Here is a 16,351-nt window from a genome sequence, read left to right on the forward strand (position 1 = left end):
TTTGATAGAATGCATACATGCTTGATGTCTTAAATGGATGGTAGAAATGGTCTGCATTCTCTTAGAATGGTATTTAGCTATTTAGCATTTTTTAAAATAACATTTTAATTCTATTAAATGTAAAAGCAAATGTGTAGAATGAATATAGAATACATTACTGGCTTTGATCAAATAAAAATGCTGCTTTCACAGGTTATGCTTCAGTTTAATTTCATTTTGAGTACTGTAGTTTTACTCATGAAAAAAAGGAAAGATACATGATTTCTGAACCTAGAAATAAGTCACAAGACTTTGGCCAAGACATGCTGCAGCTGACAGTAATGAAGCAGCATCTACTTAGTCCCAATGCTTTGCTATTACTTTCCACTGCTATTTTTTATTTCTTGTTTCTGCCAGGTGGGTGGAGTTTGTGTCACAAAATCATGAGGAAAGAGGTGGGGAAAGGGCTTTTCAGACTAGGAGAACTTGAGCCCATTCGTTGTCTGGAGCATCGCGTTTCACAATAACTGCCCTGGGATGCAGGTTATTTCCACTTCTTGACTTACGTGTAAGGTTACATCATCTTTCCTCCGTTCCACGCTACTGTTTACTGTATCCTTGACTTTCTACCTCTCTGGAGTGGGGCAGTACTGGAACACAGATTGCTCTACTCCTTACCAACACAAGAGATTTAAAGGCTAATAAGCTAATGCAATTTGTCCTGGTGTAGGTGTGCTGAGGGACAAATGACAAATGGAGCCGAGCCAATCCTCCCCTTTAGCTGTGTGCAGCTGGGTGGGAGGACGTAGACTTGTTAAAAGGTGGGGAGGCTCAGGACGTCCTCCCGGCCTGTGGCGTTTACACGTTGTGATCCATGTGAGAGTAAGCACTTACCTCAGTAGCATTAAATAGCACAAACTTGTCTTTGCAGGAGGGTCAATCCGATTAGCATAGCTTTTTAAAGAGGTTTTTGAGAAGCGGAAATAAATACTGGTCCCTGTCTAGAACTGTGTATATAAGCAGAGTACAGATGCAAAACATTGTTGGAATAAAGTTTAACAAACTAAATCAGTATCTAGAGTAAAGACTTCAGTTTGGCCCAATTTCCTTTACAGATAATATATTAGGAGACAAAAGAACTATCATCACACCTTTTCCAGGCATGCTTCTTTCTGGTGTCATTATATGCCTTTGGATATGCCTTGCAGCTGCGTTATATTTTAGCATCACAAACTCCAGAGCTCAACAATGATGAGGTAATTTTTTAATTCGTCCAACCCTTCCCACATATTCAGCTTCCTCGAGGCCCACCAAATGCTCTTGTGAATATGCTAAGTACACACGCTCATCCAAAGTTGAGCAAACACACCAAAAAGGATGCAACAAGAATTAACATTTTTTTAAGGCAAGCATGCAGACGAGTCTTTTAAAGAGGTCTTGAAGAAAGATGTTTACGTGCTTCTTGGTGTTGAGTGTTTTGCAAGATACCTCAGCTTTTTTTCTCCCTTCTTGTGGTCATGCTCTCTCTAACATTCTTCAGTATTGAGGTTGGAGCCAGGGTAGGAAGGCTGACCATTTTTAGTGTGAAGTTCTCAAAGATAATTTATTTTTTCTCATTGGCCACCCTGTAACACAGGATTTGTGGCTCTTTGAAAATGCTTTAAACCTTTGTATCATTCAGAGAACCTCTAGCAAAATCCTGAAAGTTTTGATAGGATCTTCTGAAGCAGACATGCATCAGCTTTATTATCTGTTTTTTTTTTTTAAATTCAGTTTTTATTAAGTTTCTGAAGCCTGTGCTTCTAGAAATCTTTCTAAAAAAATATCTAGCAATAGTTATGCTCCATGTTTAAGTTAGCTGTGGGGAATGTGTGTCTTACCAGCACTTCACTGACTTTTTATGGATGAGAAAGATGAAATAACTATATGGATTTCTACATGCTCATTCCAGTATTTTAAAGCCTTTCTTTTACTGAGTACTTTATGAATACCTGGATGGATTTGTGCTGAAATCTAACGTAAAATAATTTTCCAAAGAGATACGAGCTGTTTTGTTATAATCAGCTACTAATCAAAAATGCACCGGGTCTGCAGGAAGTATCTGAACATGAACTTTATTTACTGTGTTTCCGTACAAGCACCACTTAAAGCTGCCCGTTTTGCCTCCCCTCTCCAGGCCGTCATGTCCATCATTCTGCGCAGCGCTGTCTGAAAGGCTTTTTTTTTTTTTTTTTTTAATCTGGGTTGTGGTGTGTTTTGTGATTTTGGGATGGTTACGCTGAAGTTCGGACCTACGTATTTGCTCGGTGGCCTTACGCACGTATGTACTCTCGGTGATTTTGCGGCTCGCCTTTCGCTTCTTCCTCCCGCTGCAGCGCACGGGCTGCGGAGGCGCCGGGTTTTACGCTCGGGCCCTGCAGCCCCGCGGGCGGCTCGGCTCGGCTCGGCTCGGCTCGGCTCGCGGCCGCAGCGCCGGCGCTGCCGTCCCCCCGCCCCGCGGGCCGCGCTCCGCGCCGCGGGGGTCTCCCCGCCGCGGGGGTCTCCCCGCCGCCTGTCCCCGTTTGCGCCCCTCCTTGCCGGCGCAGGGAGCGCGGTGCCGGGCGGCGGGACGGGACGGGACGGGGCGGGGGGCGGCGCCCCCTCCCCCTGGGCCGGGTTATGTAAGCGTCTCGCCCCGAGCGGCGCTGGCCCTGCTGGGCGCCCGCCCCTGTCTCCGCCCCGCTCCCAGCGCCGGAGAGGGCGGCGGCGGCGGCGGCAGCGGAGCCGCCGAATAAAGCAAGTTTTGTCTCCTGCGAGGGGGCGGTGGGATCTCGCCGCCCGCTCCCTCTCCCGCTCCCACCATGGCCTGGCTCCCACCACGGCTGCGAGCCGCCGCAGCCCCCCGCTAACGTCCCCCGGCAGCGCCCGCCCGCCCGCCGGGCGCGGAAGGGAGCGCGCAGCTCCGGCCGCCGCTGCGCCGCGGAGGGCGGCGCGGCACCGCACCATGTGGGGCGGGCTGCACCCCGAGCTCGGCGGCGGCGGCTTGCGCAGCTACAAGGCGGGTAAGGAGCCCTGGGCCGCTTCCCCTCCCCCTGCCGGCGCTCGCCCCGCTCCGCCGGGCGGGGCCGCGCCGCCGCGGGCCGCCGCGGGCAGGGGGCTCGCTGCCGCCCGGGCGCCCCGAGGGGACGTGGCGGGCGGGGCCGCCCGGCGCGAGCCCGCCGCGCTGCGGCCGTCTTCAGGGCCGGCCATAATAATCCGGAATAATCTCTCGTCCTTCCTGCCCCCCGCCTAATCCGCGGCTAAATCTCTGCTGAAGGGGGAGCGGGGCCGGCACATGGCCCCGCGGAGTGGGGGGGGGGGGGGGGAGGAAGGGGCGGCGGGTCGGGGCGCCGCCGCCGCCGCGTCCCCGTGAGCGGCGCGGGCGCCGCCGTTGCGCGTCTCTCCCCCCCCCGCCCCGCGCGGCCCCGCCCGGGCGGCGCCGCCGCGGCCGCTTCGCACCTTCCGCGCGTTACCTGGGCGGCCGGGAGCTGAGCTCGCCCGCCTGGCCCTGACCCGCCTCCTGCCGCCTCCCTCCCTTTCTTCTTTCGTTTTTAACTGCTTTTTTCCTTCTCTTTCCCTTAAAAAAAATTCTTTTTTTTTTGGGGGGGGGGGGGCGTTAGGGTAGCCTTGATCGGGGTGGGGGGGTAAACAGGAGGCACGCTTCCCTTCGCCTGACTCTTGCTGGTTTAGTTCTAGACCGCGACAGATTTTGATAGCCCAAGAGCTTGCCCACGTCTGATTCTTTGTTTTTAAATTCTTTTTTTTTATTATTATTATTTTTTTCCCAGCATCGTTTTTCTGCCTGTCTCTGGACTGGTCAAGCTCTGGTTCCAGCAGTTTGGCGGGGATATGCGTTTTTAATGTTCAGAGTTAGGGAAGACAGAGCTTACAGGCAGGATAATTTTCAGCCATAAAGGCTGTAAAATCTGGCATTTCCTCAGTAGGGGAATAAAATACGTGAACTGATTGCAGATAGGTAGGAGCATCGCTGTTGTCCAGGTAAGACCAGGTGCTAACTTTCTTGGGTTTTTTTTTCTTTTTGATTTGTAAGTTTTTATGAACTAGATTCACCTGCTTTCCTCTGGCAGCGTTCCTGCGAGTATCTTGTGATTTTTGACTTATCAAAGTAATAGATCGGTGTGCAGGTCTGTGGTTTGGCTATACATTTACAAGTCCAAAGTAGTGCTGTTGGAATAAATCTCTTGTGCTTTTTCAGCAACTTGGAATAATGTTTTAATTTTGGAGTCACAAAAGAATGACTGCATGATGTGTATGCAGTTAGTTGATATTTAAATGGAAGGATTGTTTTGCTCTAGTCTGACAGGGTTTTTCTTGCAGATACAAGAGCAACTAAGACACCAGCAGCTGTCTGAATCTCCACTGTCTAATGTTCATTTGCTATAAAGTGAAAGAAGATACTGTTCCTTTTCTTTACTGTTAATTAAATTATTAATTTCTATGTGTAACGCATGTAAAGCTTGCCTGGTTGAAGTAGGGTTTTTTGTTTGTTTTTTGTCTTTTAATGCAACTCTTCAGTGTTTTAGAGGAAGTATTAACTTTATGCTACAACTAACAAAGATGTTGCTTATTTTGGTGAATATGATGGAAATTGCAGGAATTTGGAATATTTGATTCCTGATTGATATTTCTGCTTCAAACAAAAACAGAATGTTATGTATACGCATGTATGCAGACATGCACACAGTGCTGCATTCACTGTCTTCAGACTGTTGCAGACATTGTTGATGATCACTTTTCCTTCAGAAAACTTTTGAATTGGGCCGTTCATTACTGTCTTTGTTTTGTTTTGGGGTCAGATCAAGTGTTTTGGTACTCTGAATCTGTCAGTAATTCTAGTTCAATCTGTTCTGGATGCATATTTTATTTCTACTTGCTTGCTGGAATTTATTTCTCAAAATTGGCTGTAAGGATTGAGCTATTATTTTGCTTATTGTTTTTCTTTCCCTCCTTATGCCTCCTTCCCTTAAACTTACTAACTCTGAGTATTTAAAAACACATTCACCTATACAAGTTAGATCGAGGAAGTACTGTAAAGTGGCAAAACTTTCATGGATTAACATGCAATTTGAGATAAGATAGACAAACAGAAGCTAGTGGTTGATTGAAAGCAAATAGATAAAGAAGAATCTTAACCTTGAGACTTGACTTCTGCATTATAAATTCCAACGTAGTAGTCCCTTTCTTCACTCATCTTTATTTTGAAATAGCCAAGTTGCTCAGTGTTTCTTTATGCACCACACTGCTTTAAGTAAGAGGAAGGTAATAAGCTGCATACAAATATTGTGATGAAAGGGAGAGGGCTACAGGCTTCTTTGCTGGTATTACTTGCTTAGATTTTCTTTTCTGAGATACAAGTTGTCCATGGGAAAAGTATTTTGTCACAGGACAGTGATGACCAGCTAGGAAGCAGAAATTGAAGCAGTTATTTTTGAAACTGGAAGTATTTGTTTTCTAACAAAATACGTTTAATTATGAAACAGCAGGTGGTTTGTATGGATCCTAATTGCTTTGTCTTTTAAATATTGGTGCAGCAGCATAACAGTTAATAACTGTGTGTTCTTGTTAAGCTGTGTTTATTAGTGAAAGGCATTATAGTTTGCTAGTCATATGTTAGTCGTTCATGGATATGGATAATTTTCCATAGATATGGATATAGGTGGCTAATAGTCTGCCTTGTTTTTGTTGAAAATCTTGCAGTTTTCACCCTAGGTGCCTATGGAAGAATTTTTTAATGCTTACATTGCTGAATTATCAGATTTTCAATAATAGTTGCAAATTCTCTCTTATTTTTAATACAACATGCAAGATGACTTTTTAGATCGTATCTTATTTATGGCTGTATATATATATTTTTTAATCTTCTCTTGTCACTTCTAGATTCTTCTCCCTTTTCAGTTTAATAGGGATATGTTCTCTGAAAAGATGTGCTGTCTGGTGTGCAAACCAATGAGATTTTTTTTTAGATAGGTGCTTGTTGTTTAACTATTGTATTTAATCATGAATTTTGCTGCTTGTACGAAATGAATTCAACCTTGGATGGTTTTGATATCTATCTTGAAAAATGAAATTACTGTTTTTGGAATGTATGTGATTGACTCATCGTCAAATGTAACATTCAGCTATTCATGAAAACCCGCAGAATAGTATGTAACTGTTGTTTTTGTGGAGGGATAAGCCGTGCTGCAGGAGTTTAAATAACTGTGGTCAAGGACGTGCAGGGTTTCAGGCCCTTTGCTTCCCCGTCTAGACTAGCCCTTGAAGTGTGTGGTTGGTTAATAGCTCTCCTAAGGCTGTGGAAGTGTTTGTCCGCTGGCAGATGCTGTCGGGCACTTTGGCTGTGTGTGTTCTGCAGACACCTGTGGAAAGTGAAACAAGCAGTCTTTAAAATGAAATAGCAAGTACTTATTACTTTGAGTGAACTGCCCCACTTCTGGTCAAACTTCCCTTCCGTGACCAAAACTGCCAGTACTTGGCAGTTACTGAAATAGGGGTGGTGATAGCTATTTAGGTGACAAAAATAAGATTTGATTAAAAAGGTCAAAAAAACGAAATAAGGTGCTCGAGAGGATGGCGCTGAAGTTCTGTAAAAACAGTTAGGCTTGTATCTTGGCCTGTAGAGACCTGGGGGTGCCGCTCCTTCGTAGGGCAAATCCCAGGAAGGGGCTCGAACCTTGCGAGAGGGAGCGTGACCTGGGCGAGCGTCGCGGGTTCCCGGGCGACCTCACAACCGCGACGTCGCGGTGACGGGGCCGCGGGGCCCGTCGCCCGCTGCCGGCCGCGCCATGGCATTTGCAGGCACCTTGGTGACACGGCAGCGGGGGGGTGGGGGGCAGGGGGCCCAGGCTCCAATGGTCTAACTTGTGTAGCGAGCATTAGCGGTCCGGTCCTGGAGGCCTGCGGGAGAAGATGTGATGGTCCTCGCAGCCTCCGAGAAGGCAGGCTTATCTTTGCAGGCTAGGCAATAAATGGTGAGTTAGCGTCGCCACAGATGCACTTCACATAGTTTGTTTACCAGCAATAAACGTATGTGTATATGTGCGTGTGTGTATATAGTACTTTGTAAAGATTGATTACCTGAGCTTAAAAATTTTGACGTTCCAGTTATGAGACCAGATGCTAGAACAGCCTTTGCTATCCTTCACAGACCACAAAGTAGTGAAACGGTAGTCTGTGTTTGAATGGGAGTTGATAGGAGATACGTATATCCCTTCAAAACGGTGTCTTTTTCTCTCTTCTCTTGTTCTAGGCAAGTAACTGTTAATGATATATAGTATCTGCTCATTTAATGTATATGAAACATGAATGTCTTGACTGTCTAGCTACGAGTACGTGGTAGGTTTTCAAACTACAAAGATACAGGAGTGCATTAGGTTGTTTTTAGGGGTTAGTAGAAGTTCTGTTCTCTTGCATAGTAACTGTATGATAAAAGGCTTACTGACTGAACTATAAACTTTCGTTTTCTGCAATTCCATATTTTAAAAATTTTTATTAAGAGTAGTAATTAACTTAGTTCTACAGAAGTTATATTGTAAAAGGTGGCCCTGAGCCATCTAAGGAGATGGTGGTGAAGGAAGTGCTGTTTTGGATAAGAAACTGTAGTTTCTCAGAGTAATGAGTAGGATTTATGTCCACCAGTTATTGTTTGTTACAGTTGAAATTATTTATGCTAAAACTTTAGCAACAGGCATTTAATAACTTCTGATGGACCTTTGCCTTTCAAAGCGTGGACAAGTTGTCAAATATAGTAACAAGGCACACTGGTAGGAAGAGCAGTTGAAAGCCACCTAGACTGAACGGTTCTTGAATGAACTGAGGTTGTAGCAGGAGAAAGTTATTTGCTGTTGTTGGAAACAAAGCCTGTTTGTTGCAGACAAATTTAGAAAAAAAAAAGAAAGGAACACCTGTGTGTTCAGTATCAGCTGCTCTGCTTTCCATATTCTTTGGGTACTTTTCTTAAATCGTGTATGTTGTCTGACATTTAGTAGTGGGATAGTTAACTTAAAGCTAGAAGCGAGACAGTTGACACTTTATTAGCCAAAAAACCTAATTGTCAATTCCTGCTCTGTTTGTTTATCTGATGTATGAATGTTTCTTGAAATTCCACACTGACAATAAAATGGACTCACTGTGGTTGTAATTATCTTTAAAATATGTTTAGTGTATTTGCTGTGTGATTCAGAAAGAGGCTTACTCATTGACTTCTAGGGGAGAAAGCCTTTTAGTTTTGAGTATTTCTTTTGGTAGATCTGGACTAGTACTATAAGTAGCCCTGAAGTTTATTTCTGCTAGCACTAACAAAAGCATGAGAAGGTACTTGGAAGTGTACTGAGATTCTCACTTCTGTCTTAATCTCCCATTTTGGAGTTTCTTGCTGTCCAGAAGCAGTTGAGGAGATTCAAAATGTGTACACCAGACATTACAAACCACTAGATGTGTATGATTGGTTGGAGATGAGGAGAACACAGATGAGGGAAAAACGTGCGCAGATATGCACGTAAGCATGCTTGGGTTTGTATTGCTGCTGACTCTTCTCTCATTCATTCTGAAATTGCTGAATCCAGTGGAATTGTCTGAGAGTCTGCTAATCTTCCCCAGGCCTAAACATCTGGCTTTGCTGTTTCGGGCTTGAACAACCTCTTGACAGCACAGCTGTGCTCAAGCGAGTTAATCCTTCACAGCCAGCCGTATCACCAGTGGCACTGCATCTTTCCATTCTGATTCTCTAGGTCTTCGCTGGTTTTGAGAATTGAATGGCCACTGTAAAAGGAGGCAGAAATGCAGATGAAAGAAGGGCAAGTGTTGAGAACTTTTTTCCTGCAAGGTGTAATAGTTTCTAGTAATGTGAGAAAATGCAAAGGATAAATGCTTCCCTTTGCCTGAAAGGGGTTTATGTATATGAAAAGCAGGGCATGATTTCATCTTGCAGCTAAGGTAATCTAATGGGTAGCTGCCCCTCTGGGAACCTTTGCTCTTACATCCTTACTGCCTCCCACGTGTCAACTCTGGCACTTGTTCAACCTTATGGCAAGCTGATTTGGGGAGCCAGGCCAGCAGAATATTAATGCTAAATAAAGAATAAAAAAAGGAAGTTGACAGTTGTCTGACCCCAGTGTGAGCCATTGCAGCAGAAAGTGTCTGCACTGGTGGGTGCAGAATACCTAGTGTCAAATGGGCTGGCTGTTAAGTCTGCTAATGGACTGGAAAAATCTAGCACAGTCTTGCTTCACCGCTGCAGTACTGCTGATGACTTCAGGAAGTACATATTTAATCTTCAGACTTATCCGTGAAGGCCAAGAAAGATTGAGAGAGGATCAGGAAAAAGTGACATTAATTCTACTGGACAGTGCAGCTTCCGCCTATTTGTGGACTAACGTACAGACTGAAACTGGCCCAGGATAATGAATGATGGCAGGAGAGGCAGGGTGAAATGATCTCAAACAGTCTTTGCTGAGGAAGTACAGTATTAACTAAGATGCAGCTAGTGTCACAAGCAAAAGAAGTTTTTTTTAATTAAATACCTGGGGAAAAAAATAGGCTTACAGCAGATGAGATTATTCTAACTTTCAACTTCCTAATATGTTAGAGATCCATGGTATAGTATTCAGGCAAGAAACATTCTTGAAACGTTCTTGAATCCTTTTGGAATCATATCTGAGCTTCCTTACTATGGTATCCTTATGTTTCTAATGTCTATTTTATTCCTTTTGTAGCATAGTTTCCAGGTGGTGTGGAAAGCTGTAACTTTTTAAAATGTTCAGAATAAATAAGACTTTCTTTCTTTCTTTAAAAGATGCCTACTGTGCAACAAAGCTATTCATATGTGTTGGCAATTCTGAACATTTTCAGATTTTCTGAGAGTTAATGCATGAGGCTTCATACAAAAATTCTATGACTAATGCTGATGAAAAGCTGGATGGTTTTGTGGGTAATGAGAAAACAAACTGGGAGTATAGTGACCTAGCTAGAAACACTAAAAGGCATTGAAAATGCCATTATTTAGTACTTTATCACTTTTGGTAGAGCTTTTATGGAAAAATAAAACTAATAGCTGTGATCTTGATCTCTTTCTGTTCATCATCATCCTAACTAATACATTGATTAAACAAAGGCAGTAGAATGATCATAATGATAGGTTTTACATCAGATTTGCAGTTGTGTGGATGGAAACAAGTTACTGTTTTTGGGTGGAAGTATCCTAGGTATAGTGGGTGGGATAGTGTGTGAGGAATATATATTTAATTTATGTATTCTTTTTAATATTCTAGTATCCTTCTTTCTTATGTGACTGGGTATTGGTGGAAGAAAGAACTCTTAAATAGAGTGAAGCTAAGCTTAGAGAGAAGTTGTGCCCTCTGGCATAAGCACTGTAAGGAAAATCTCCTAATGACTTCAGTGAAGCCATGATTTCATCCTTTTAACTGAAATGTAACAATGTGGGAACTCCCTTATATGTTAATACATGCTTCTATAAGAGATATTTTGATATAGCCTGAGGGCTTTGTCTGTCTCTGCTACATCTGTATTAAAGTAGATCCTGTGGTACACATCTAATACACATTAGACCTCTCTGAAAAATGATGGAAAAACTCTCACTGCTATGTTTGAGCAAAATGTTTCAGTGATTTGTGTGTGTTTTAGAGTCTGTCTTCACCTTTTACTATGTCAAGGGTATCTTTAGATCTGATTACAAGGAGAAGGGAGATGTTAATGCTGGTTTTGGAAAAAATCAGGATGCTGACTGTCCCTTATTTGATCCATTTTTGATAAGTGTGGGAACTGCATAAAACCACTGAAGATTTTTTTTAATTGTTGTAGCAGTTGTGATTACTTCACTTTTTCCTATGTATAGAGCAGATGAAATTAGCTGTTTAAATAGAAGGAGGGAGGACAAAGCTGATTGTGGAAGAAAAATAATTGGAGTGACAAGAATTTGGAAAAAAACTTGCAAAATTTTGAACCACTAATAAAGCTAAATCTCAAAAGGAGGTTAAATGTGGATGATAATTTGGGATCATCAGCATTTTTTTAAAGAGGAAAAAGATTCAGCTGTTTACCTGTAGTATACAACTTCTTAACAGGCTCCAGGAGCTGAGTCTCTGTCCTGAGGGTTTGCTGTTCCAAGTTTGTATTACCTTTAAGCATAGTTAATGCGTCTGTTTTCCTAGACATTTCCTCTTTGCATTGTAAGCGATGAACTTCCCAAGTTTAAAAGGTAGGCTTTCTGCCCGCTCTTAGTGTACGGAAGTGAGTGGAAGCTAAGGACGTCACTTTGTGTTTCTATGGGGTGAATAGTGCAGCGAGTACGAAGACAAAGAGGCGAGCCAGCATAGCAGGCATGAGGTAATACATGTAGTCTGCCTGCCAAACCTGCAATGAGAAACATCTGTAGTTTTTATTTTGAAGTTCTGCTTTATGCAAATAGGCTTCATCTGAAAGAAGAAAACTCACAGGAGTGCTACCAGCGATTGAACTGAATCCCTGGTCCTGCTGCTGTCAATGGTGAAAGCAACCCCCTGACTTCTCTGGCAATAGCAGGAATTTTATTGCTGCGTTGATATTAAATAAATACAGTTAAGTTGGTGTCTATATAGAAGTTATAAAGTATGTTATGAATTTGAGTCACTGTTTTGCACACTTTCTGGATTGGAAACCTGAGAGGCTGAGTCCTGGAGTCATTTACATGCTGCGTCAAGCTAAGATTTTTTGCTACGTTCTTAGTTAGCAAGATGCTGTATCGGACACAACTTTCTGCTAGTTGAGCAGACCTTGTCCATCAAGTGAAGGCAGCAGAAAGAAAGGTATGTTTATGCCTATCTTGCTGCAGTTCAGAATCTGCATCTTAATGTTCAATTTGACAGTAGGGATAAGCCTATTCATTAGCGAGCTGCTGCTGGCTATCAGAAGTGATCCTGTACATTCCCACTCCCTCCTTGGCACAGCTTCTAGCCTGGCCCCTTGCTGAGCCAATTTAGGAAATGAAATTAGCAGGAGGCTTTTTTTGTAAGTGGGGGTGGTTTTGTGTCTGAACCACTTTCTGTGGGGTCGGAGTGGTAATGCTTGTGCAAGGAAAGCAACAGTGACACGTGGCTGGGAAAGGTGACCAGCCTTTGCATAGCAGCTAACCATTAGATCGGATTAGCTGTAATGTCAAACAGCATTCTCGGCTCACGCTATTTTTGTTGGTGGCATAAGCTAATCAGCTGGATTCTGATGGAAAGGCAGAGATGGGTACCTCTTGCTCTCTGACTCTTGCATGTAGATTTAACAGTGAGCTACATAGTTGTGTCTTTAACTACTATGGCAAGATTCTCTGAAGCTTATCTGTCAAATTGCCTAATTTATTCTTCTTAGTTCTGCTTCTTCCTTCTAGACTGGATACTTGCCTGCCTCAGAGACCTTGTAACTTGTTGTCTTAGTATTGGGCAGTGCTGTATGCACTTAAAAAATTCTAGAAATCTCTGCCTTGAGCTAGCGCTGCGTTGAAAACAAAGCCAAAACATTGTATGTGTAGCTTGTGAGAGCTCACAATGAGATCTATTTTATATGTACAACAAAGTTTTTAGAGCTATAATAATCTGTGAAGAGAGATTGTATGTTTAGCCATTTCTATGAGGGGAAAAAATGTTTTAACTTTACTATGGGATTCTAGAGACAAAATAAAACTAGAGACTTGGTGACACAATCCAATTAAAATTTAGCTCTTACAAGAAATTAGAGCATGAGTTTATACTCCTTAAAATATCTTTCTAATCAAGTTATCTTAATTGATACTGCCACTCAGGAGTATGTTTACTTTGAGGATTTTCTTCTTTGGATTTCTCTCTTCTACTTTCATCTTTTCCTCTATCTTTTTTTTTATAATGTTTTTATGTCTCTCCCTTGGTGTGTAATTTGGGCTGGTCTTACATAACTGAATGCAGTGCTAAAGGAGAATGACATGAACAGATGAATTTTTTTACAAATGAATATGACAAGTATGGTCCTTTATCTGGTAGTATATATTCAGGCTGTGCAAGTGAAAATGCAGGCAGAAAAGACCTCTCTTTCAATATTCTTCTCCTTAAACACTTCTCTCAATATAAGTATATATTTAATCTTCATGTTTCTAATTGCTTTAATCAGTTTCTGGCTGAAAAGGTAGGAAAAAAACTAGTTAAATATCTTGCAAGCTCTGTAAAGAAAGTGCACTAAGAAGGACATGAGTCTCAGGATGAATCATAACTCGTGTATATGACCTTGTAAAGTGCTTTTGAGAAACTGAAATATCTAAACTCAGTAGTTAGACTGTCATTTCATCTCACTTAGTCCTGCTCATTTTTGCACTTAGATTAAGCTGTTTCATCTTCCTACACATTTCACATGAGAGCAAGGCCTGGGGCCTCTGGTACCTCTGCTTCTGGACAGCAGGTAGAGCCAGGAGCTTCTGCTACCTCCAGGGTGTCTGTGGAAAGGATCCTGAATCTGTCATCTGTCTGTCTTCTCTGAAAACACTAGCAACCCTTTCTTGCCAGTTTACTGCTTATCTTAGCTGCAGGCGTGAGAACAGGATTTTGGAGAGAAGAGGTTACGTTGTAGACTTCACACTTGTTTTGGATGTGTTTATTAATAAAAACTGTAATTTATTTTGCAGAAGGGTCAGAGAGATGAAATGCACCTAGTGAATATTTGCCTGAGTGTCAGGGTCGGAATGCAAAATTTTTTAAAAAATATTTCCATGGAGATTTATATACATACATACAATTATTATATACATATCCATACAATTGTTGGTTTTGGCTTTATCTGCAGGGAATGTTTCTGTTCATGGTTCATTGTATTGTGTCATGAATCCAGCTTCTCCCTTCCTCTGTGAAGGAGGCTGCTGTTGCATCATTATAAGGACTACTGATTTTTCTTCTAACTCTTTAAGGGCGTTAAGATAAGACATCTGTTCTTCTGTATGCTTTTTGGAGAATCTCCTCCCCCAGCCCTCCATTTTAAACTCCCCTGTCTCCTCTTCCTTTTCTCTCTTTTTGTGTGTTCTTTCCAGCAGTGGAAAAAGTAGAATACTTACTGGCAAAGAATTGTCATGCACAAGACACCGAAGTGAGGTTTTCTCCAACCTTTCAGCAGTCTCATAGCTCTGATAACTAAATGCGAACATTTTCCAACTGAAATAAGTTTATTGTTTTAAGCTTCTGTTTGCACTTTGTATTCCTAGAATACAACAGAAGTTGAGTGAGAGTTACTTTGTGCTTATAGATGCTTCTTTTTAAGAAGATGTGTGGTTACTTAGCCCTGTGGGACAGAGTTCAGAAGAGAGATTTAACTGCCTGTAAAGCTTTAAAGGTCTGTTGAGAATAGAGTGTGGGGAAAAACTGCAACTGGGCGTAAAACTCCTAACTTAAACTTGAGTCCTCAGTGGTCAGCCTGCTAGAATTTTCATTGAGAAATATTTATGCCTTTTTTTTTTCCCCAAGGGCAAGAACCAAAAGGTCAGAGACTGATCAGCTGTTTTGTGAAAACCTTTTTTTTCCAGAGGTAGTGGTGTGTTTTGCCCTTGATTGACTGAATTTGTCCTCATCTATACTGTTTGTTTTTTCTTTGCCCATATGCTTCTTGTGGATGTGTTTGCTTTGAATGTAAATGTAAAGAGCATGTCTAGAGCTATGCATTTTTATAGTTCTTTTCTGTGAAGCAGTTACTACATTGGTTATGGACCTGTATGGTAAGATTTGTACTCGCTCTACTACGATCAAGATCCCCTCACTGTATGTTGGAAGCTTGCTTTGGATAAGCTTAACAGTGCAAGGGACTGTTTGAGTAGGAGTGGAGGAATGGGATGAAAATGGATGAACTTCTTTCTAAGTACTACCCTATGAAAATCTTCCAGTGTAAGGATTTTTTTGTTTTATTTGTTTGTTCCCTTCCTCCTGCTCCCCCATTGCAAGTTCCATTTTCAAACGATATGTTATCAGGTTTAGAATTAATGGAATTGCTTTTTTTATTTTAGAAAATTTGTGCTTGGTAATGTAATTTGAAAGATTTGGGTTTTTTGTAGAAAATGATTCTTTTAGATGAAAATTCTGTTTAGATTGGAGAGGGACATGTCTGAGCTTTCTTAATGAAAGTTCATTTGTGTCTTCTGACGTGACTTCATGTCACAGCCTTTCTGATGGGCTTGGGTAATCTTTGGATTAAAAAAAAAAGGTGACTTGTAAGACTATGCATGGAAAATGATCTAGCATCTTTTCTTTGAGGTGGGTTATGAAATGGTTAGCGTATTTCAGGACCGTCTTGGTGCTCATAGCCCTTAGTGTAGTCAGGAGAAATTTCATTTAATGAAAGTAAAGGTGGTGGTGGTGGGGGTGAACTGAATGAGTGTGTTTGGGCTGAAATGCTGACTATGTCCTCAAAAGAGCTCCAAACAGACTGCAGTACCATCATGGCATGAACTTTTCTCCTACAGCCCGGTCACATCTGTGATGACTAGAAAGAGCTTTGCATAGTTATCAGGTTTGATTGTTCTGTAGTAATATCTCGCCTTCAGAATCATCTGTAGTATAAATTTACACTGTCTCTTTCTGGTGATTCACTTCTGGTCATGCCTGTGTCAAAATCATGCTGTAGAAGAGAGAAATTAGTGTTCTTCGGTGTTCTTCTGCTGTGAAACCTGGCTTGTTGTTTGCTTTTTCTCCAGCATCTGGGTAGAATAACATTATTTTAGCTGTCATATTTTTTTTAAAAAAAATTTATGTTCATGCACATTATATTTGTTTCCTAAAATGCTCTAAAGATGGTGGTGCTGTTATTTTGAATGTGTAGATATGTGAGATCTGTGCATGCCACTGAAATTAGAAATGGTAATGATCCAAAATTAACTAGCTGTCTCCCTTTCAGCAGTGGCTCCCTGCCTTCTGTAACACACAGAAAAAGATGCATGATTTTGCAGAGTGATATTTCAGCATCTGTTCTCTTAATAAATAGTCTGCTTCCAGGATTTTATATACTTTGTTAACTGATCTGCTTTAAATGTTTAGACTGGAAACACAGCATCATATTAGTATATTTAACTGATCAAATTTCAGGATTTAGTGAACAAGGCCCCGCTGTGGTTTGTTTTGGGTCCTGAATGTCTGCTATTTGTCATATTTGCAGTTGGGAATAATGGCTGGGTAAGAGAACACTTTGTCTTCTGTTTGATTTCCATGAAAAGTAGATTCCCCTAACTCAGTAGGGGGTGATAATCATCCAAATAGTAGTGTGCAATTTAGCAGCACACGTATCTATTAGAAATTTTTACTTTTCTCGCCCCAACATGAATTGTGGGCTGATGGCTGCTCGCTGTTGATTG

The 16,351-nt window shown here is 41.9% G+C and overlaps 1 protein-coding gene across 1 annotated transcript in view; it reads left to right on the forward strand.

Moving 5' to 3' along the window:
- Positions 1-2,942: 2,942 nt before the first annotated feature.
- The window catches only part of CEP85L (centrosomal protein 85 like), a 118,010-nt gene continuing 104,601 nt past the window's right edge, over positions 2,943-16,351 (forward strand). The window contains exon 1 of the mRNA XM_062572620.1: positions 2,943-3,020. Within this exon, the coding sequence (XP_062428604.1) occupies positions 2,963-3,020 (58 nt within the window). The 5' untranslated portion in view covers positions 2,943-2,962. The remainder of the gene's footprint in view (positions 3,021-16,351) is intronic.

The sequence above is a fragment of the Rhea pennata genome, chromosome 3, assembly GCF_028389875.1.
Source record: "Rhea pennata isolate bPtePen1 chromosome 3, bPtePen1.pri, whole genome shotgun sequence".
In the NCBI taxonomy this organism is placed as follows: domain Eukaryota; kingdom Metazoa; phylum Chordata; class Aves; order Rheiformes; family Rheidae; genus Rhea; species Rhea pennata.